The sequence below is a fragment of the Pygoscelis adeliae genome, unplaced genomic scaffold, assembly GCF_000699105.1.
Source record: "Pygoscelis adeliae isolate BGI_AS28 unplaced genomic scaffold, ASM69910v1 Scaffold87, whole genome shotgun sequence".
NCBI lineage: Eukaryota > Metazoa > Chordata > Aves > Sphenisciformes > Spheniscidae > Pygoscelis > Pygoscelis adeliae.
The window spans coordinates 4,513,832-4,536,050 of record NW_008825098.1 but is presented as its reverse complement, the minus strand read 5'-3'; the positions used below and the strand labels follow the sequence as shown (position 1 = coordinate 4,536,050).

The 22,219-nt window shown below is 44.7% G+C and overlaps 1 protein-coding gene across 1 annotated transcript in view; it reads left to right on the top strand.

The window, feature by feature from the left end:
* Positions 1 to 22,219, top strand: part of LEF1 (lymphoid enhancer-binding factor 1) — a 69,627-nt gene that overhangs the window by 36,192 nt on the left and 11,216 nt on the right. The window contains 8 exon segments of the mRNA XM_009327061.1: positions 4,398 to 4,530; positions 8,545 to 8,635; positions 10,875 to 10,958; positions 12,824 to 12,946; positions 13,675 to 13,837; positions 16,424 to 16,531; positions 20,317 to 20,365; positions 21,019 to 21,059. Of these exon segments, the coding sequence (XP_009325336.1) occupies positions 4,398 to 4,530; positions 8,545 to 8,635; positions 10,875 to 10,958; positions 12,824 to 12,946; positions 13,675 to 13,837; positions 16,424 to 16,531; positions 20,317 to 20,365; positions 21,019 to 21,053 (786 nt within the window). The 3' untranslated portion in view covers positions 21,054 to 21,059.

The window sequence follows — 22,219 nt, the reverse complement described above, 5'->3', positions numbered from 1 at the left end:
CGCTGTGAACTCTTACTCTTTGCCCACTAACGTTTCGTTGGGGATTTGGGGTTTTTTTTCAGGTCAGTCATAAAACTGAATAGCAGCTTCATCCATGCACTAACTGGTCAAATAATTCAGCTCCTGCTGTTTCCAATAGATGTATTTTCTCCCAGCCCTGCCTGTTTGCCCTGTTGGTGTCCCTTCAGGGGACCATCCCCTGCCTGCACTGCCTTGCCTCAGCCTGAGCACATACTCGGGAGAAATAAAAGATACCATCTGTGAAGGCCAAGCTGATGAGCAAACATCCAAGCAGCAGAAGTGCCCCGGGGAGGGCCGGGGAGAATTCCCTTGGGTGCAAGGCCAGTTCCCAAAGGATGCTGCCACAGGCTCTGCTGCGAGACTGTGCTGTGGGACTGGAGCCATGATGGGCCAGTGGTTTAGTCGCTCAGGAGCAAGTGTCCCTTCGAGCTGGGTCCTGTGGGGCACAGCTGGGTGTCCCCAGGCCAACAGGCGTGGGTGATCCCTTCGCCGTTAACCTTTAATGTTCATAACAGGTTATGACACCCGCGTGACGAGGTGCCTTAAAGCCTTACACCCTTGTAAGCCACAGGTGCTCATTTTTAGCTATTTAATTATTTTTTCCAAATTGCAGATCTTGAGCTAGGCTGTACGTTCCATTTCCTTTACTTTCCAGGGTGTGTGAAGAAGCTTAGGCCCAGAGTTTAATGAAAGTGACAAAACTGATGTGGTGTAGAAGTACACCACGTACGCTGCATCAGAGCTGTGTTAGGAACCGTTTCAGTGAACGGCCAACTTCTTCAGATTGTCTTGGAAATGAGAATTGCATTCTCATCTGCTTTATTGTGTTTCTAGAGGCTGCTTAGGTACCAACTTGCACCAAAATATTACATTTTGGTGGGTGGATGAAATATAATTTCTGTACTGAAATATTGAAGAACCTCATGTAGGACAATGGGTAATTATGTAATTGTCTCATCCAAAGGCATGTGTGATCGGGTTTTGCAGAAGAAGATTTTTAAGGTTGTATTGAGGAGAAAAGGTCCTCAACCTTAATATACCGTGCCTGTAAACATCACCAGTGTGCCAGGGAGAGCCGTGGTGATTGCTAGCTTGGTTAGCAGGGGCTGAGCAAAGCGTGGGGGACTGAGCTCCCCCTGCATGGAGATCATGTTGACCCAGATCAGCAGTCCCTGGGTTCAGGTCTCTGTCAATCACTCAAGTGTTTCTGCAGCTGTATGCACTGTCTTCAGAGGATTTGGGGAGATGAATGTAGTAGGGATGGCATGTTTGTGGGAGGAGGAGGAAGCCTATGGGCAAAGACACTGGGTTGCAGTAGGAGGAGTCTAATCAGCACTGTCTTGTACCTCAGCGTGAGGTAGGATTTTGTCCATGTCACTCAGCCCTGAAAAGCCTTTGGGGCAGCAATGCCCACTGCGAGCAGTAGGTGGTGGAAGGGGCTTCGGCATCGTCCCCAATCCAGATGTCCCCAAGAGTGAAGGGTGCAGGCCAGCATCTGTGGGACTGGCTGGGGTGCATGGGGCCAATCTGCTCCTCCCCTTGCCCCAGCCCGGGGGTGGAAGGGTTGAGAGGGTGGTGAAGGGGCATCCAGGTCTGCATACGAGATCTTGGTCTCCAGCCCTGAAGCCTCTGGGAGGAGGGCCCAGATAACCCATCTGGGTTGACTTGTAGGGCAGGTGCCATAGCAGAACCGATTTAGTCCATAGGGCTTTTGGAAAATGGGTCATCAGGCCTTTCTCATCCTGGTTTCATTTTACATGTGTCGCCCTGTGTTTTCTCCCCCTGTCAATCACTGTGGTCATCTTGGTGGGACCACAGGGAATGGGGAGGCTCAACCTGTGCCCGCTGAGCTCCTGTCCGGTGGCACGTCTGGGTGCCCAGCAGGATTTAGGTGGCCAGAGCTCCCTAGGTCCTCCCAAAGCGGTGTGGGACAGGCAGGCTGGAGAGCTTTTTATTATTGGTGGTTTTTTGGGGTTTTTTTTTGTTGTTGTTTCTGGCTCTGCAAGACCCCCAAATGTTCTTAATGGCAATACAGCCCGTTTATATGTTAATTTAAGCCCGCTGACAAGCGGTTTGCTTTTCTCCTGACTTCTCACGGTTCCTTCGCCCATTGAAAGCCGCTGCCGTGGGCTTAGGGGATAAGGTGCCGAGAATTAGAAAATAAAATAAAATCTGCAGGATGCTGGAGAGCGAGGGGGTATGGGGATTGGCTTGCTCAAAGTACAAACGGGTGATTTCTGAAAGCAAGTAACCCTGATACCAGGGGCATGCATGACAATTACATCCAGTATAATACAAAATGTTAATTACTAAATTTTGAGAAATTAATGCTGATTAGCAGCTGCGTGTGTGTGACCTAAATACATCTATTGCTTGATCTTTATTCATAATATACAGTTTATTGTTGATAAAGTAATTGCTGAATGGTGGGCTGGCCCACAAGTCTCATAGCTAAAGACGGAGGCCTGATTCGTCAGGCATCTGAAATTTGTTGGCATCTGTTTTTTGTTGAATTTATACAGACAGGGAAGATGAATAGCAGTCTGAGCTACCCCCTTTACAACTCAACTCATATATATTATTGAGAATTCATACTGCTTTTATTATTTGGTCACAAAAATGGACCTAATGCTTGTTGGTTTTAAAACACCTACTGGCGCTGCTTTCTCTCTCCATCTTGCAAAATATAAGACAAGGCCGAAGCTTAAATTAAAATCCTCAGGTTCTTATCTCTTTCCCACAGGAAAGCAAATCTGTGTTGAAAACCGTAAAATTAAGAGGAGAGCAAGGATAGCATAATTTAGCAAAAATTCATGGCACCAGATTCTGAGCTATATGACTGGAGGGATAGGTCAGACATTAAGAAGATACTGCCTGCTAATGCAAGTTCCTTAAGGTGGTGCTCTGGAAACAAGGCAAGCAGAAAATGCTGCACTGGTTCCCTTTTGCTCCCTTTCCTCTACTCCTACTGGCCTTAACAATAAATTGAGTTGTCCATTTAATAACCCTTCTGCTTCTAGAAGTGCAGAGAAATCCTGGGTTTGTACTTGGAGTATTGTCCTAACATCTGTTTGTGCTGGGATTTCCATAGTGAGCTCAAAGAAAAGTAATTTCATTGGGCTTTTAAATTATTTTTTCCTTTTCTTAACTCCTAGTATTTGACAGGCTGTCATTGCTGAGTTTTATCAGCATTTCTTTCTGAAGGACTATTATTTTTTTCTGCCTTTTTTTAAAATTAACTTTAATAAAAACCTGTTTGGGGCGTAATTATTTTTGCTAAGGGCAGGGTACAGAGTGGCAGGGTACAAATGAATAGTGCCTGTTACACGCTGGCATCATCGCTACATCTCATCCCACCATGGGAAGAGCAACTTGTGTTTCAGGCAGCATTAGTATGGCAGCATTTCATCGGGACGGACAAGTCCCGTTGTCTTGCAGCCTTGATCCAAGAGCGTGATTTTGGGCGGCGTCCTTCCATCACGCCGAGTGCCCCCTCCCCTGCGCCTCTGTGGGAAGGGACAATGGGAAGCGCGCGTCTTGGCCTGCATGGACGGCACCCGTTTCGGGACCGTCTTGGGAATTGTAGCACTTCTGATTTCTCCTTGGTGTGACGCGGTGAGAGGCCTCCCAGCTGTCCCCAGGTGGTCAGCAGGTCTCCTCCCTAACTGACCCCTCTGAGAGGCCACTGCCAACCACTTATATATGAAATTAGGCTTTTAAGCGTGGCTTTTCAGTTACCTGCTACCCAGACCGGGAGACTTCAAGTGGAGTTTGTAAAATTGCCACAGGAAAAGCCCACTGTACCCTCTGGCAAGGCTGGGGGCTTGTCCCCACTGCGCCATGCCACGGTTGCGCAGGAGAGCGATGGAGAGGAGGGGTGAAGTCGATGATGCTTGTGTTGCTCTTGAGGCCGGAGATGTGGCAAACCTGCACTTTAAACGTTGGGGTTTTTTTGATGCTGATCCCATAACCGAACGGTTTCTTCAGTGCTGCTGCTGGCTCTGCCGTCCTTCAGTCGCAGCCGTCGCTGTGCGGTGCCTGCCTGCCTGGCATGGTGCTCCTCCTGCCCTGCGGCGCCCCGCCCCCCGCCACTTCCCCAGCCCCATCTCCGTGTCTCCCAAACGCCTTTCCTCCTGCTCCCGGCCCTACCCATTTCCCTGCATTTCCTCAATGCCCGCACCCCTCCTCAGGTGCCAGTGGTTCGAGGATGCCGATTCTGGCAGCAAACCTGCTTGCCATCCGCCAGCCCCAATGTTGTTCCCCCTCCTTCAGTAATGCAAATACGTAACAACTGCATTTTGGAAGTGCCTGTTTTTTAATGCAGAAGCCCCACCTCGCTAACACTATTTAATTTAATTTTTTTTCTTCTCTTGCAGTCAAACAAGGTGCCAGTGGTACAGCCTTCTCATGCGGTTCACCCCCTCACCCCTCTTATCACCTACAGCGATGAGCACTTTTCCCCGGGGTCGCACCCGTCTCACATCCCCTCCGACGTCAGCTCCAAACAAGGTGAGCCCATCCCATCCTGGCAGGGATGCAGAGCAGTCCCCGTGCCCCCTGTGCTGCTGATACAGCTTTATTCTTAATATTTTAGAGGGAGGGTTCCAGGCGTGCGTGCCTGCTTTCAGAGATGGTAATTCTGCCATGATGCTGATATTTAACTTGGCTGTTTAAATCTTCGTGCTCTTTCTAATGTGATAATTCGGGCTTGCTTTACTCATCAAAATCTTTTAAAATCTCAATAAGCAGCAGCCAGTCCTCACCACCCCCTGTTGTGCCTGAGGCTTGCAGCGTGCAGACGCGGAAACGGCGATCATCCCTCACCTTCCCGAAAACTGGGGAAGAGTACTTCAGTAGTGGTGTTATTGAAACCTTTTCTTTCTCCCTTTTACTCAAAATTGTATTTTATGTCCTTGTATTCTGGCTGTCCGAATTCTTCCATACATCAGTTGGCATAACTGAAGTGTAGCCCATAAAATACAGTTTTGAGCCTGCACAGGTTAAGGCATTGCAAACATGACGGTTTTTATCCTTCTGATGCCCACTGCCTTCTGCAGAAAGCATAGTTTTAGATGTCAGAGTCATGGGCGTCAGTTTTCTCTGCGCCCCTACGACTGCTTAAAACAAACAAAAAAGCCCCCCAGATCCTCACCTGGGAGCGTCAGACCAGCCCCGCTCTGGGTCAGTCTGTGGGCCCCCAGGGAAGCGCTGACAACCTCTGAGGTGCCGAGCCCAGCCTGCACCAAGCTCCCACCTGGCGAACCCTCCCCAGGAAGCCCCTGGGTGTGTTTGCTTGCATTGGGATGCAGGAGCTGGGGGGGGATGTGATGGTTGTTGGGGGGGTGCAAGGGGAGGGCTGACCCCGGACGGCGCAGGTCTGAGCCAGGGTTTGGGTAAGCAGCCTGAGGAGGAGAAGCCTGCACAGGAGAACTGGTGGCAAGGAGGGAAGGAGAGGGAGCAGAGGGTTTACAAAGGCGTTCGCTGTAGTCGGGATGTCAGTGCGTGGGCGTGAAGTCTGTCAGTGCAAGGGCTGGGGCTGGAGGGTGCCTGTCCCTGCCTCTTTCTGCACACACGTGTCCCACCACGTGGCGTGACACCTAGTTGACAAGTTCATGAAGCTCTGCTTTACCTGGGCACATGTCCACATGCACAGTTGTCCCATTTATCTGGAGAGGTGTCGAGCCACCGTCGTTCAGGGAGAGAGACTTTTTTTAGTTCTGACTTTCCCTGAATGCCTAGTTTTTATTTTGGCCTTGCTCCGCAGATAATAAGATGGGCTACATCCAGAAAATACCATGGCCTTGTGGCTCTGTGTGGTTTTTGCTGTTTGTTGGTTAGTTGGTTGGTTTGGGTTTTTTTTAGAGAGTGGGAATACAAGAAGCACTCTGCCTGGAAAGCCTGGCCTGTAAATACATGTATAATATCTTTTTCAGAGTTGGAAGAAGCAAATGGAGACCTCTTGTCCTCATTTGTCTTCCTCCTTTGCATCAGTGCCCAGGAGAAGGACATTCACGTTCATTCCTTGAAATCCCATGGGTGCCATATGTGTTAGAGTACAGGATTTCAACCTCTTGCCCAAGCTGGCGGTGATGGCTGGGACACACCCCACTGCTGCAGTTCGTGAGCTCAAGAGGTTTTCACTTACTGCACAATGAGTTTGCCCTTCTGCACCCCAATTCTTTGCCTTTACCCCTGGTTTATTCTTGTACTCCTCTCCTGCAGACCCAAACTGAACATCTAGTTTGTTGTTTCTGCTGCCCGTCCTCCCTTCTGCCTTGTCTCGCCCTCTTCCCTGTCCAGCCCTTGTGCATCCCACCGCTCACGTCCCCGTCCCCAGGCACAAGCCCAGAGAGGGGCTCTGCTGCGGGGTGGACAGGGGCGTCTCTGTTGCAGAGCTCGTGCCCCTCTGGTGTTCCTGAATGGGCTCTCAATCCCTTTGCACAATGTCTGGTAGAGATGGGGACAGATAACTCAGGCTGGAGACTTCTGGTTTTGGCTGTGACAGTCTCCTTGATGTGTGTGGTCTTTCCATGCTCCCCGTTTCGGCGCCGCTGGCATGTGGGAGCAGCCCCAGTGAAGTGGCCCATGCAGTTGCTGTGAAGGGATTTTTTTCCCTCAGGTCCTCTGCCAAACGCCTCCGACCATTGTTTCTGTCCTCGCCTCCCACAGTGGCTCTGCCCCAGTGCCCCAGCCCAGACACCGGGGTGCCCTCCTCCCACCGAAATCCCCCAGCAGGGAGGCAACGGGGGGCCCACAGCAGCTTGCCCGCAGTGCTGCCTCTCGCACCCCAGGCACGTTGGGATGGACACACAGCCACCGCCTTGCCAAAGGCGGTCACTTCTTTCTTCCTTTTTTTTTTTTTATTTTATTTTTTTTCTTCACCCTCCCGTGAGCAAAAGCTTGCTTCAGAGAGCGCTGGCCATGAGGTAGCTGCATATGTTCCTGCTGGGTGTTAGGTAGCTGACAGCCCCCTGTAAGGGGCCACAAGTTTTGGACTAGCAAATAACCACTGTGCGTTAGTGCAGAAAGAGCATCGTCACCTCCGTGGGTCAGGATTTTGGGGAAGGAGCGGCCCAGCTCCTTGTGCAGAACTTGGTCTGGCAGGGGCAAGGTCGTGTCGTCACTCCCAGGAGCATCAGCTGTCACCAGAGATGAGAGAGATGAGAGGCTGGGCTTGTTTTTCACATTTTTTTTTTTTTTTTTTAAACTGCTCTGAAGGAGCATTCCCTCTCACAGAAAAACCCTGGGATATATGAAGTGTATATAAAATGTTCCCTCTCCTGTCAGCCACCAGCTGGTTTACACCTTTGAAAAGACAACTGGCCAAAAATATGATCCTCAGGCTGTGGTCCCAAGTCTGAGAATTTAGCTTTTTTGAGACGGTAACACCACCAGTATTGTTTTCCATCATTTTCTGTGCACAATCCCGAAAGATAGTCTTCAAATCTTATAATTAAATTCAGAAGATTTAAATACAAACTAGGGGGGGGGAAATAAATCAGTAGCATCAATCTATAAACCAAGTCTCAAGGTAGCACACACTCAGTCTTGGACCTTTGGAGTGTCACCACATAAATATTTAATGCCCTTTTAAAGCAGCTGATTTAACATATGAAGTAGACTTAACAATTCCTTCTGCTTCAGCCCCCTCTTCCCCAAACACATTTAAATAAACCGATGTCTTTGTGGCCTCTGCAACCGTAATTCCATGTCTCCTGGGGGCACGAGGTTTAGGTGAAGAATGGAGACCGTGGACCCTTTTGGGATGAGGATTAGCTTTAATCTTGAGGTGATTCTTGCAGTTGTAGGACTCTGTGTTCTGGGGAATGTGAGCTGATGGATCATTTCTGATGGGACTCTTATTTTTCCATGAAATACTACCAATGCAAAACAGATTGACCTTGGAGCCCAGAGGAGTCAACTTGATGAAGAGCTTAGTTGGAGCTGGAGTGACAATTGGAAGCCAAATGAATCATATCAAGTGTGACCATTACAGGCCTGAAAATGATTCTTAATTAACCACTGATCCTCTGTGGTAGCAAGTTTCCAAAATCTGTGAATCCATAAGGGAACCCGTGAAAACGTACAAGTAGCAATTTACCTAATCTAATAGTTCTGCTGCGCTGCCATTTTGACAACGCTTTATTTTCCTCTTGTTTCATGCTGTGTTAGAAGAGGTCCTCAGGATCCAGTCGGGTTTGGTGAAACCATTGAGAGGACAGTATTGCCTAACGTGCTTTACAGGAGACCTAAACTTGCGCAGGCCCTTACCCATACATTTATTCCCTCCTTCCCCCTTTTTTTTCCCACTATTTCCCTTTGAATTGCAATATCGTGTGCAAGTTATTTATTATTTTAAAGGTGGCATGAGTAGCCTTTTGCTTTTAAGACTAACCAAGGAGGTGATTATTTCTTATCCAGAGCACCAATTCCATTGTAGTGTTGGCCACGTTAGCTGTGAACTGTAGCTCACATGTAGTATTTTGAGGGGAAAGTCATTCATTCTTCTGTGCTCTTTAACAGGCATGTCCAGGCATCCTCCAGCTCCTGATCTCCCTACCTTCTATCCCTTGTCTCCAGGGGGGGTTGGACAGATAACACCACCTCTTGGCTGGTAAGATCTTTTAGCTTCTTTTCAGACAAAGGTGCATGTTCACACCATTCGCTGTTGTTGAATCAATCGCAGCATTTACAAAATAAGAATATCGCTGCAGTAAGAAATTACTACGTTATTTTAGTTGAAAAGATCAAAAAATGTCAATCTTTGAAATGAATTGAATCTGGTTTTTGAACACGTACAGAAATTTAAGTGTGTAGATTTCACTTTGAAGTCTATATATTTCTTATGGCTCAGATTTGTGGCTCTTGGCATTTGGAAAGATAGCAGAAAACAGTTCTCAGGGAATTAAATGTAAATTTTTAATAAACAAACTTGCAATTACTGAGGGAAGGGGAGGTAAGAAGGAACTTTGAAGTGTGTGTGTGTGTGGGAAATCTTGAAACTGCACCAACATGGCGAACAAACTTTTGTAGCCTGCTGCTTTTCTGTATGGAGAGAAGCCTCTGTCATGGGGGAGATTTTGCTGCTCTTGCTAATACTAGCCCTCTCAGGATATTTCTCTGCCATGCAGGGTGTCATTTTCCTTTTGGAGGAAACACGTGGTATTTTCAGAGTAATCAATTTCGCAGGATGCTTCATGTCTGCTTGGGGGTAGATAGGTACTTGCCCTCAGATCTGTCAGAGCAAGGAATAAGGAAACTCAGCAACAATTCCAGTGCTTTAGAATCTGTATCTTGACTAATCTGTGCCCATGCAACGAGCGATGCAGATTTTTTTTTTTTTTAGTGTGTTTATGGGAGGGAAACACGATCCGGATGACAATGGGCATAGAATGCAGAGAGCAGAAGATGGTGAAATGCTGTATTGCTGGCAAATCTTTCAGGAAGTGCCACATGCCTTTTTGGAACAAATTATTATCAGATACCAAACTAAAATATGAAGTATCTGACTCTCTTATTTTTTTTCTTATTTCCGCCCCCCGCCCCTCCCCGTTCGTTGCTGCTCGGCTGACTCCCTGCCTCCACCACCACCAGGCAGTTCCTGGCATTCGTTTTCCAGATGTGGTCAATCATTTCCTTTGAATGGTTTCTCGATGCAGAGGGCGGGGGAGGGAAGAGGGAAAAGAGAAAGAAGAGGAGAGACAAGATCCAATCTTATAAGGCTTGGGGATGTGTTCAGCAGCGCTCACTGACAGCAGGACGTACCCAGCCGTCCCTTACGCTATATGGCTTCCAGCTGCCTTCTGTGCAGTAGCACTACTGAGACTCCCTCCACCTTTTTTTTTCCCTTCCCTTTGAGTACTGCTCATTTCTAGTAACGTGCTCCAAGTGTGAAACCTGTATCCCGAACCTTACAAAGACCAATATCCCTTTTTTCCCCCTCTGAAAGCTGATCTGCCAGTCAATAAGTAACTGTTTGAATAGGATTGATGTGTGTGGTGGTCTTTCTGAGCTGGTTCAGGTATTTGGGCTGAACTGCTGTTTGTTTGCATTACCATAGCATGCTACTTCAGGGTGTTAATTGTAGTTGCGACCTGAACCGTTGCTAACTGAAAGTCAACAAAATGTAGTGACGATGATAAAAACTAGAGAGTTCAAATGACAGGCTGGTGACAAAATACTCCGTATATGTGGGAGTATAAAGGAGGTAAGAATTTCACACAAGCTTCTTTCACTGAATTGCAAAGTTTGAACTTTAAGTAGATAAGATGGACTTGTGTTGCTGTGGGCTTTTAGGTGGTTACGGGGTTTTTTTTATCAAATAAACTTCTACTTTCTTAGAAAAGCTGGCCACTTCTACCTCACTATAGAAGATGCAAATGGAGAGAGTCCTAAGTTTTCAAAGACTTAATAAAACTGTTCAAAAGGTTTTCTAGCTTGACAATTCAGTCTGGTGTTCTTGCACTGATCTACAGTAGAACTATTTGGAATAAAATGCCTCTTTCCTAAGAGCTAGTTAACCAAATCTGATTCCAGTGCTTTTAAAACTATGTGAGAGAGGGATAGGGATAGAGAGTGTGTGTGTCCGTGCACGTGTGCTTTGGGGGAGGAAGACTGGTTGTTTTGCTTTCTTCCCCAGTGGAAAGCCAGATTGAGAATCTTTCAATAGCAAGGGAGAAAGTCCAAAGTGTTCAAGTATTCGTTAGCTTTGAATACAGCAGAACTCTTGAAAGTGTTACCTATTACTATTTTTTGTGACTAGTACTGAGTTCCCATCAAGTGCTTGTAAGTCTAGAGTAAGTACTGAATACCGTATCGTATGATTGATGGGTTCCTTTCTTCTGTGACCTCAGGCAAGGTCAGCCTGTATATCCCATCTCGAGTGGATTCAGGCAGCCCTATCCATCCTCACTCTCAGTCGACCCTTCCATGTCCAGGTAGGTGTAGGAGGTGAATGACTGACTGGGGAGTAACTGCTGGCGTTAGAGGGCAAGTTGCTCTTCTGCTTGCGTCTTGGTCTGCCTTTGCTTGCTTTTCAGTCAGCTAAAACTTTATGCGTACATTTTTATTTAACATATTTGTGTATATACAGTTTGCCTGGATCCCACACTGGTCTCATTCAGCATTTTCTTGGCAGTCTCTGAAGTATTGCAATTAGGAGCACTGGTGAATTGTCAACAATTAATTGAGCTGTTTCATCTGAAATGAGTCGTTTCTAGTTCATTTCTAGATGCAACATATAGTGGGCATCCTTGGGTTTTCCTCATGCAAGTATGCAACCAGCTGTATTGTCACTCTAGTCTGCGTTCTCTAGTTCTAATTTCAAAGTTGTTGGTAATTAATCTTGAATCATTTAGGTATCACTCTGTGTGGAAACTTGCTCGCAAATAGGTATTTCATAGCCCAAAGCCACTAATGGCAAGGGATGCCAGCACAGTGTGTTTGTACTGGTGTGTGAATCAGGCACTGTGTCTTTATGTCTTAAGTGCAAGCAAGCAAGCAATGCTAACTGGCCATGACACACTCCAGACCTCCTCTCCTCTGCTTTTGCACTCTAAAGACAGCTTCTGCATCCTGTGCTTGGTGTACACAAGGTTGCAATATACCATTCTTGGGGTTTTTTTGTGTGACCTGTAGAAGACACATCCTCTTGCATGGGGACTTAAGACAGGCCACTTGATAAGTGGTGGGTCCTCTTGCCTCTATTTGTGTGGGCTCCTTTGGATTATCACTGTCCCTTCACTTCTTTACGGGGAATGATAAGCATGTGGCTGTCAGGGTGATTGGGAAGAAAACCCATTCTTTCTCCATAATCAAATGACCCGATTTGGTTACGGGGCTTTGTGTTTGCTTTATTTTAATGGCATGAAGGAAAAGGGCAAGGTGACTAGGGAATGGAGAAAGGAGAGGCTGGATGTGATTCCTTAACCAGTGCTCATTCAGCAAACCTTTGGAGCATGAGCTTGCTTTTGATGTTAATGGTACTTCCCACCAATTCAAAATAAAGCATGCAGGTTTTCTGCTGTGCCTGAGCTTGCAATGCTCAGCACCTTCAAGATCCGTCTCAGCTATCCTTGAGGATGACCTGGGTTAGTAGGGTGGGATGATTGAGTTAGCGGCACTTTGGTTTTCTTTTCATTTTCCTTCTTGTCCAAATGAAAGGAAGGTTTATTTAGGACAAAAGTCTCTCTCTCTCCCCTCCCCCCCCTTCTTCCAGGATGCAGGATTTTTTTAGTTTATTTTTCTTTTAAGCATTTGAGGGAAGGATAATGAGTTTAGGTGAAGTGATGTTAAAATGTTCTAGCTTAAGTACCTTGAAAAGTAAGAGATTCCTTAGAGAGACATCAGGGACTTCCTGAAAAGACTCTTCTTTTATTTTATTTGTTTCTGCATGGCAGTTCCCTCCTTTGCATTGGCTGGTGGTGGATATTTTAAGACTGTTTATATCTTGGTGTGGAAATACAGTTTTTGGTTAAGAAATGTGTATTTTTGTTGCTAGTCAGTGCAACAGTACAACCATTAAATGTTTCTTGTGTGCATTTTAAAACTGTTTGCCTGAAAGGTAATAAAATAACTTATTTACAACCAAATTGTTGACTGATCTGTTTGTTTGTTTGTTTTTCTTGAATAAGTGGGCTACAATGCACAAATCTTAGCCAAATATTTTCCATGCACTCTTAAAGAATTGTCTTCCATTGCAAGCTCCATAGCGTTTGCGTTCTTGGGGCATCCCGCTGCTGTCATACATGTTTGATGCCTGTCTTCAGTAGGGTTACAGACCTTCCTTTGTTTTCTCTTTTAGGTTTTCACATCACATGATTCCTGGTCCTCCAGGCCCTCACACAACTGGAATCCCTCACCCAGCTATTGTAACACCTCAAGTAAAACAAGAACATCCGCACAATGACAGTGAGCTAATGCATGTGTGAGTCTGCCTTTCTGCACTAGCCCTTAATCTATAAATGTTTGAGAACTAACTGTATCTGAAGAAGAGTCAAGGAGGTTAAAAAAAAAAAAAAGTGCCTTTCATGTCCTCTCTGAATTTTAACTCTTCTCCTATAACTAAAATGGGAGATGTGGGCTACTGTTTGGGAAGAGTGATGAGACATGAAGACATTTCTCATTCCAGTCCAGCACATTCTAACTATCAGCAACAGTCACCTTGATTCAGACATAATCATAGACCTGTCTACCTGTGGATGTTGCTTGAGTGTGAACTCACAAAATTCTGCTGGAAAAGGTCTTAACTGCAAAATCTACTAGTAAAAAGCAGCCCTTTTGCTTAGTACTTGAAGGCAAAAGGCCTAAGAAAGAAGTGGATGAGGAGCTATGCTCCTGCCTGTAGCAGTGGTCTTCTAGGGTACTATGGATAGCCATTCAAAAAGAGAATTGAGACAAGTGATGCATTTGGAGCGGATTCACAGATCAAATGTTATTTGCCAAAGGGTGTCAACTCGACATCCTCTCTGAATATTAAGTCAGTTCTCTGAAAAGATATGGAAGTGGATGGGACATGACCACTGAAATTCTCATTCTTACTACTTAAATGCTACTGTAACCACAGGTTGGTAATTTTCCATTGGGTTTTTTTTAGGCTGAAGGTAAATGGATGCTTTTTTTCCTTTCCTTTCCCTTTCCCCCACCACGTTTTAGGAAGCCTCAGCATGAACAGAGGAAAGAACAAGAGCCAAAAAGACCTCATATTAAGAAACCTCTGAATGCTTTCATGTTGTACATGAAAGAAATGAGAGCGAACGTTGTAGCAGAGTGTACTCTGAAAGAAAGCGCAGCTATCAACCAGATTCTTGGCAGAAGGGTATGTACAGGAGGGGGTGTGTGTACTCACGTGTGCTGCTAATTTGTGTGTGTTTCCCTTTAGTTGGGTGTGATGGTTCACTTTCTGCTTGAGGTGCTAACTAATGTGCAACTACCAAATTAGCTATAGAAGATAAAACATGCAACTAAAAATAAAAGCAGTATCTTGATTTTCTTTTTTTCAGCATTAGCAACATCGTCAAAGTGATGTCTGTTCCGCTCATGTCATGGTGTCCGCACCTCAGGCATGAAATATCCTCATTCACACATGGCAGGAGCATTCAAATCACCTTCTGGGTCCTCCCTTAGGCTGGCGTCCATCAGAGCAGGAGGGCGTCATTCAAAGATGAACACTGGACGCCAGTGGAGATGGAACACAAAAGTGAATATAGCGTGGTCCAACTGTGAAGTCCTGTAGGTTGGGAGGGACCTGTGGAGGTCGTTTAGTCCAACACCTGCCCAAAGCAGGTCCAGTTACATCAGGTTGCTCAGGGACTTGTCCAGTCAAGTTTTGAATGTCTCTAAAGTCAACAGGCGAGTACTGATGATCCTGGTATAGGTCCCAGAGCCTTGCTGAGAGCCATTTGCTTCTGTGGCATTGTAGGCACGTTTTGTTCTTTCCATGCTCCAAAAAATAATATGCAGGCCAACCCACAATTACAAACTTCATGTTCACTGTCAGCGTTGTTCTTCCAAGGGAAAGCAGCAGAGGTAAATGCCCATTTTGCCCTTGACTGTCCCGGAAATGAGAAAAGGGACGACTTTTGTATCAGTCTGCGTTTGACTAGGGATTATTCAAATCCCCTTGCTCAGTGAACCCCTCTTCTTGACCACTGACTAAGGCAGTCTTGAGAGGCACTGCAACTCTTAAAACCCTGTGCTTTTTAAGTGGGAAGTCAGCATATGACCTTAATAACTGCTACTTCGCTGTTAAAATCTGAAGACTAGCCCCCCCCAACAGAGCAGAAATCTGTTGGTACTTGTCCCGGTTCCTGCAGCTTTCTGCCTTTGCTCTGATGTTCTTGTTACCTCCTCTTAAAGGACATCTCAGTGCTTGCCTTTTCCATTCTTTCATGCAAGTCTCTAGGATCATGTTTTCGTTCTCACTCCCTCAGTAATTGATCTTAGTTGCTTAGTATGTCAGCCTTGTTTTCTTGGCCTGAATGAGGGCAGTGGCTTATTTATCTCCATTTTGGTACTGGATCAAGCCTCAGTGCTCCATTGCCTGCTTTTTCCACAGCTTGGACTCCTCCTTTCAAGTTACTGTTCTCTGTGAAAGTACCTCAAATTCCACTTTTACTGTGGTACAAACAACGCATGAGTTATCCAATATAATTGGTTGGAGATTAATTATTATCAAATGTTTTGTGTTCAGTCATCCTGGTCACTGTTTACTATACTCAGTGCCACTACGGAACAGGAACCACCTCTGTTCTCAAGAGCTGCCGCTTTGCAGGCTGCTGGGCTCTCTGATGCCACAGCGTAATGTTCACTACCTGCCAGTTTTGGAATGCACGTGTGGAGTTTGAGAGTTGCAAATAGGCTGAACTGCTGTGCGCTCAGTAACACATTGAACTTGCCAAGTCAAGACAGACAAGCGCTTTAGTTCAAATCTTCTGACGTGTAACAAAACGACATATTAAATCATACAGATGTGATCTGATCTGAAATCCTAGTTCTGTAAATTATTCTTGCGTGAGTGTCTTAATGATCTCATGTCTGTCTTTTTTTTTTTTTTTTTTTTTTTTTTAAAATGCTGCAGCAGTAGAACCTGATTCTAAATAAAAGGCCTTTACTCTTTTTTGTTCAGGTCTATGATAGGTGTTTCAACAAGAACAAAATGATTAGATACTGATGTAGCTGGTGCCTTTTCAAATGTGCAGGTTGTGAGGGGGTTTTTGTTTGGGTTTTTTTTGAAGTACATAAGAGCAGGAAGTTTATCCCTATTTGGCTACAGAGGTCAACTCATGTAATTTGGAAGACTACAGTTCTGTGGTTTCTGTATCTTAGAAACTTTTTGCAGTTGCCATTTTCTTTTTTTCTATTACAACAAGAAGAAATCAGAAAGCAGGTACCTTGAAGCTCAATACTTAGAGGTTGATCTTGGAACAGGAGCCTGCTGGTGCCCAGAAAGCCCTCGCGTTGGCATTGAAAACCCACGTGTAGCTGCTGTTTGAAAACAAGACAGCAAATTCTTCTGTGGTGGGGAGCTCGCTGCCCTTTAAAAGCAGCACAAAACCTTTCTGTTTTGTCGAGAGCTAAAGGGTGCTTTTTGGTTGTTTGGGGTTTTGGTTTTTTTTTTTTTTTTTTTTTAAGTAGTGATGGGAGAGCATGGTTCTGTGAGAAGGTTATTTGATGAGCCCTGTTTCCATAAATGATTTTTGTCTTGCTCAAGGCACTTGGCAGTTGCAGAGCTGACAAATGTCTGAAAGTTGGTTAATAAACACGGGTGCTTGTAATTGCTAATGAATTTCATTTTTGCAGTGGGGAAGGACTGAATCAAAGTCACAAAAACACTTGCTCATGTCATCCTTTGCCTAGGTATGCGTTATTTCCTAGTCTAATGCTATGTTTGTTTTGTTTGCAGTGGCATGCTCTCTCCCGTGAAGAACAAGCGAAATATTATGAACTAGCTCGTAAAGAAAGGCAGCTACACATGCAGCTTTATCCAGGCTGGTCTGCAAGAGACAACTATGTAAGTCGCTTACTTGAAGGCTCTTTTTTTTTCTTTCTTCTTTTTTTCTTTAACTTGTGGAAAATTCTGGATGGAGGCATGGTGAACAAACATGTAACATAAGCCTTATATTTGTTTACACTTCAAGCATCCAGAAAACTTGAGATTTTTTTGTTGTTGTTGAGATGCTTCTTATGAAGGTCACAGTTTTTGAGGGGAAAAAATTAGCATGGAAAGTTTTTTTTTCTAAGGCAATCGTCAGTACTGTCTGAAAGCTTATGTTCTACTGTACAGCTGTGAATTTTCCGTAATTTTCTATTTGATCACTTGCTATCCAGAGTCTTCTCTAAACCTGAGCAAAAAAGGGGTGTCCCTCTTTCAAGAGAACTGAAAGCCCAGGGATCTTAATGCAAACTGAACTTTAGTTGAAAGTAATTCAGAATGGTCCATCTCTGAAATAAAGCCTGCAAAATTTCTGTAAGTAAACTTCATGATAGATTCTGCTTTTATACAGTTTGGTAAAGCTAAGAAGTTTTCTTACAATTACTCTTTATTTTATAATTAAATACCAAACAAGCGCTAATAGCAGGTTGCACAGTTTGCACTGCACAATTATACTATTGTGCTTACAATGAGCTGTCAGTGTAGTCATATGTTATGTTATGAAACTCGCAAGCTGCAATCCTGAGAGACTGATCCTAGCCTGAGATCTGGGCTCCTTTCCATCCCCCCATCAGCTGTGACATTATTTACTATGATAGGAAGTGTACATGCTATGTCTGTCTCAGTTTTCCATCTGTATTAGGTGGACAGTAGTATTTCTCTACCTCAGTGACGTCTTGTGGACGTTAAAGAGTATGAGGCACCTAAATACAGTGTTAACAGAAGCTGTAGAAGTACACAACATCTCCAATCCAGCACAGCTACTGTTCAGCTTAAACAAAATTTTCATTGTGAGCTAGAGTCTCTTAGGGAGATCTTTGGCACGGAAGGCATTGACACAGAAACTACGTGATCATCTCCAAAGCAAATGCCTTGGTCTTGCTGACATCCATGCCCAGTTTTGTAAGCACTGACACTACTGTAAGCTCTAGCAGCTTATTTCTGCCTGTTTTATACAGTCATCTTTCCTAGCAGATGAGCTGTCATGGCCTTATGCAGGTAGGGTTTATTTCCAATAACCAGACCATGTCAACAGAGCTGTCTTGAAATATGCCTGGGAACAAATAGGGCCTTAGTGATATACTCCCTGAAAACAAGGGGATTTCAATTGTCTTGAACTTATTTGCTGGAAAATCAAACCACTTTGGAGCCTTGTTAGTTCACGTTTACTGAAAGTTAGCCTTCAAGATTGTCCTGTGATGCTTGGTCATGTTGACTTTGAGAACCTGATGTGTTTTGCCACAGCCTACTGCCATACAGCACAAGCCGTGGACCTGCGGTTTCTTAAATGCCGTGATAGACATTCGCAGTGTGTAAGGTGGCACATATGAATTCTCTCTCTGATGTGCTTCCAACCTACATCCTGTGTGGAAGTATAGCTCTGACATACTCCAATCCTATATGTTACAATGGAGAACTCTGCTAGCTTCCTCTTGCAGTCCTTCTCTCTGCCTCTCCAGGAATGCACACGTTTGTTGCAGCAGTGGTGAGAAGGTGATCATAGCAGATCACAGTTTATCACTGAAACCTTTTCAGGTATATGACATCTTTTTTCTCTTATTTTTTTCTAACTTGAGCAGTCAAAAAATGAAATTGTATTCATTTAGCACAGATATTACTGCAGTGTTTGAGAGTTGGAAGCAACTTAGGGGTGACTCTTCTGTTTCATGTGGCTGAATTTCACAAAAGTACAATTAAAAAATATGTACTACTTGGTTTTAATTCATCTATTTTGGTTTGCCTGGTTATTCAGGATTTCAGAAATTTCAAGAAAATGTTAATAATTGCTATTCAGTTGTTGACAATATCTGTGTGCTTTTTATTATGTTTTTACTACTGACATCCAAAGTAGTCCTGCATAGTTGTGTGACAGTCATGAGAAGCACAGTGTTTTCATAATGTGATGGTGTCTGTGTGTGCTGGAGTTGTCAGAAACTACCTCATTTGGGAATGCTGACAACTAGTTTTCAGCCCAACCTTTTCCTTCTGTTCCTCCACTTCTTGTATCTCATAGACGGATCTCAGATCAGCTTTCAGTATGTTTCAGCACTTGAAGTCAGCCTGCCGTAGAGAATAAAACATAATTTTCCTCGCATGATTTTTCCATGTTAACATCTACACTAATGCACTTTCCTCTGTAAAGAAGTATTGCCTTGGTGCCTAAGTGATAAAGCGTATCTCTGTGAGTTTCCCAGAGCCCTTGAAATCTGCTTTCCAACTTCTAGTCTTAGCCCCATCTTTGGGAGCTCACTCACAAGGCATTGCCCAGCCCTGTTGCCAGCCTCAGGATAAATAAGGACAGGAGTTTGAGTCAGGCAGGCCCAGACTGTCAGAGCAGACTGGAGACTACTTAAATTCGCCTGCCATAGCTTCACCGTAGCCTGTATTTGGAGCCCTTGCTTGTTGTCCATCAGTGAGCACCGCAGCGGTTTGAGGTGGTTTCTCACATCACCTGCAGTCCATCCCGTTGCCTTGCAGAGCTAGCTAATGGAAAGATGTGTCCCTCCACCTCAGCCCTTCCAGTTTGTGGCCACTCTGCATGGCACGGTCTATGCCGGGACATGCATTGGCGGCTGCCAGCCGTGCTGAGTGGCGTAACCTCTGGCTGGGGGGCAGAAGGATGGACAGTGGGCCGCAGTCCCGCTTACGGCAACTGCACCAAGGTTTGCCAGAGCTCATCTGTTAGAGCCTGTCCTGGCAGCTTAAAGGCTTCTTTAAAATATAAATGGATATGACTTTTTTTTTTTTCTAAACAAAAAAGAAAAGCTTTGACTGACAATACAGGACAATAAAGAGAAGTCATACGGAGGAATATCAAAGTGGTAATTAGGGCAATGCAAGATGTTTGAGGTTTAAAATTGTGGGTCTAAACTGACCTTTTGTTTCCTGAAAGACTGTGTGAACCGGGAGCTCTGGCCTTTTCTGCAGATGGGGGCGCGGGAGAAGGCTGAGTGTGTGGGTTGGCACGATGACCCTGCGCCGGCACGCTGGTGCCAGTGTGGTGTCCAAGAAAGACAGCTGCCAGACGTCCATTTCTGTCCTGCACCTCAGTCACATTAAGGGTGCTCCGCTGTACAGCAGTCTGCTATTTGCCTATTGCACAGCGCTTTCTCCGGGCATAGCCATAGGAGGCTTGGCTTTTGTTAAGGTATGAGCGTTATCAGAACAGTTTTAGTTGGCTGGTTTGCACCCTGGGGAGAAGTCATGGTCGTCCTAGGTACTTTCAACACCCTGTCTGCTGTTGCCATGTATGACAGTGTAAGTATCTGGATGTGTGAAGAGTTCTTGTAAGAGCCATAAATTATGATATCAACATATGTGTCATCAGATTATTAAGCGTGAGAAGTCTTTTAGATGCTTGTGGCTGCCAGCGTTAGTTGAAAAACTGCCAGAAATTGTAATTCCACGTGGATATAAAAATGTGTATTGCTCATGTGTGTATTTCTCCATAGATGCTGAGGGCAAACCTTGTTACCATTGAAACAGTTCGAAGTGGGTTAGAAAAGGTTTTAGCTACCCCAAAAACAATTGTTTTTTTTCCTTTCTCACTGTCCAAATGGCTTTCGTTTCTATGCTGTGAGGTGGGGAAGCGACAAAAAAAGTTCTGTGCGTGTAATGGTACGGTAAAATTTCCTGTTTTTCAGGGGAAGAAAAAGAAGAGGAAGAGAGAAAAGTTGCAGGAATCAGCATCAGGTAGGCCATGACCAACTCTTACTTACCATTCACCTCAGGTATATTTAGAAACCAGGGCTTGCACTATTTAATTTTTACGTGCTTTTCTCTAACACTTGCTTCTAATGGATGTTTTAAGATACTTCACTGTGAACGCAAGCTTGTGAAAATGCACACAATACATGTCTCCTTTCCCTTATGTCTTTCCGTGCAGCAGTCCTGACGGCATCGACATCTTTGGCTGAACTTACGCGTTACTGCAATCGCTGTCCTGCTTTACCTTTGCTTTTCTCCTCAATCAGTGTTGTATCATCCTTAGTCTTAACTATGTCTCAAATACTGTGTGGGATTATTGGACACTGGAAACTTTACACTGACCTTTTCGTAGCCACTGTATTTTTTATCACTGTATTTTACATTTCTGTGTACACTAACAGCTGCCTAGTAGGTTGGCTAAAAGCATCAGTGAGGTCTCCTCTTTGCTTGTAAAATGTATACAAAGAAACACCCTGTTTTCCCCAACAAAAATGGCTGGTATAAGAACCATAAAAAAAACAAACAACAAAACCAAAAACACACCAAAAAATCCATGTAATATTGTAGCAAACAAACTTATTTGGAATGTGCAAAAACTCTGTAACAGAAATTTGTTAAAGGAAAACAATCTTCTACAGGTACAGGCCCCAGAATGACAGCTGCCTACATCTGAAGCATGGTAAGAACATCTCTAAAGCTTTCCTGATGATAAAACTGAATTGTAAAATAAGCTTTCTTATAAATTTTATGCAATAATATGAATTTAGCAAAAATTGCAGACGTATCATATCCCAAAGCTAATGTTACTTTGACTACTAATGGTTTTTATACCGGCTATCTATTAGGTGTTCGCCATTTCACTTCTTAACCTTAATATTTTCATATTGACCGTACCTCACTGACTCGCTGCAAGTCTGCCTGTGAAGCACAGGGATGGGTTTATTAAGCAGTGCAAACCCTCCCAGCCAGCAGACTGTCACAGTTCATGAGAGCAGGTTAGATGCTGGCTTCAGAGTACATTTTATGTGCTGACACCTACAAGATGCTGGCTGGCTGGGTACACTTTTTTAAAATTTATTCACCTGTATACTAACAAAACATCTGCTAAGAAAATGGGACCGTATTTCAGTTATATCAAGAATTTCTCCCTCGGCTGTACAGTGGTATTTCATGTGTGGTGCGGGTTGGGTTTTTTTGTTGTTGTTGTATTTCCAGTGTGTCTCTTCTCTCTTCATATCATATCATCTGCACTGAAGGTGCAATGACTAGTGACTACACATATCCAATAACACCATCTAGTCTGCTTCTGAGTGCACACAGTACCACAGTGAGATCCTCATTTCTCAGTGTTGGTGTTGGAAGGCTGGTCCTTCTCTTCCTCTCAGTGTGATACGTTTTCTAGTAGGAATGGCATTCATTTGACATAATAGTTGCTTCTACGCTGTCTAATTAACCCAGACTGCTCTCGGGAGATCCCTGAGAATTCCAGGAACCATGCAAAAAAATAACACTTTCTAAACTCACCTATGCGTTATAACAGAAATGGGCTCTTTATCCCCTCTCCCCCTGCCTTGTTTGGCCACGTGATCCCCTTGGCACTCAGAGTGGTCAGCGAGGCGGCCTCCTGTTGGCCCTCTGCGCTCTGCTTGGACTTTCAGCCAGAGAAAGCCAAGTTAAGTTTGCTCTGTGCAGTGTGTCAGTCGTCGGTCAGTCAGCACGATTCAAGCCTCTTCTGTAGTTATGCCATTATGCTGGTTAGTCTAAACTCGGTTGGGTTTAAGACTTTGGGGTTTTTTTTTAAAGCTGAAGTAAAGTGAAAAGGCAAAATGCGTGCTCTTT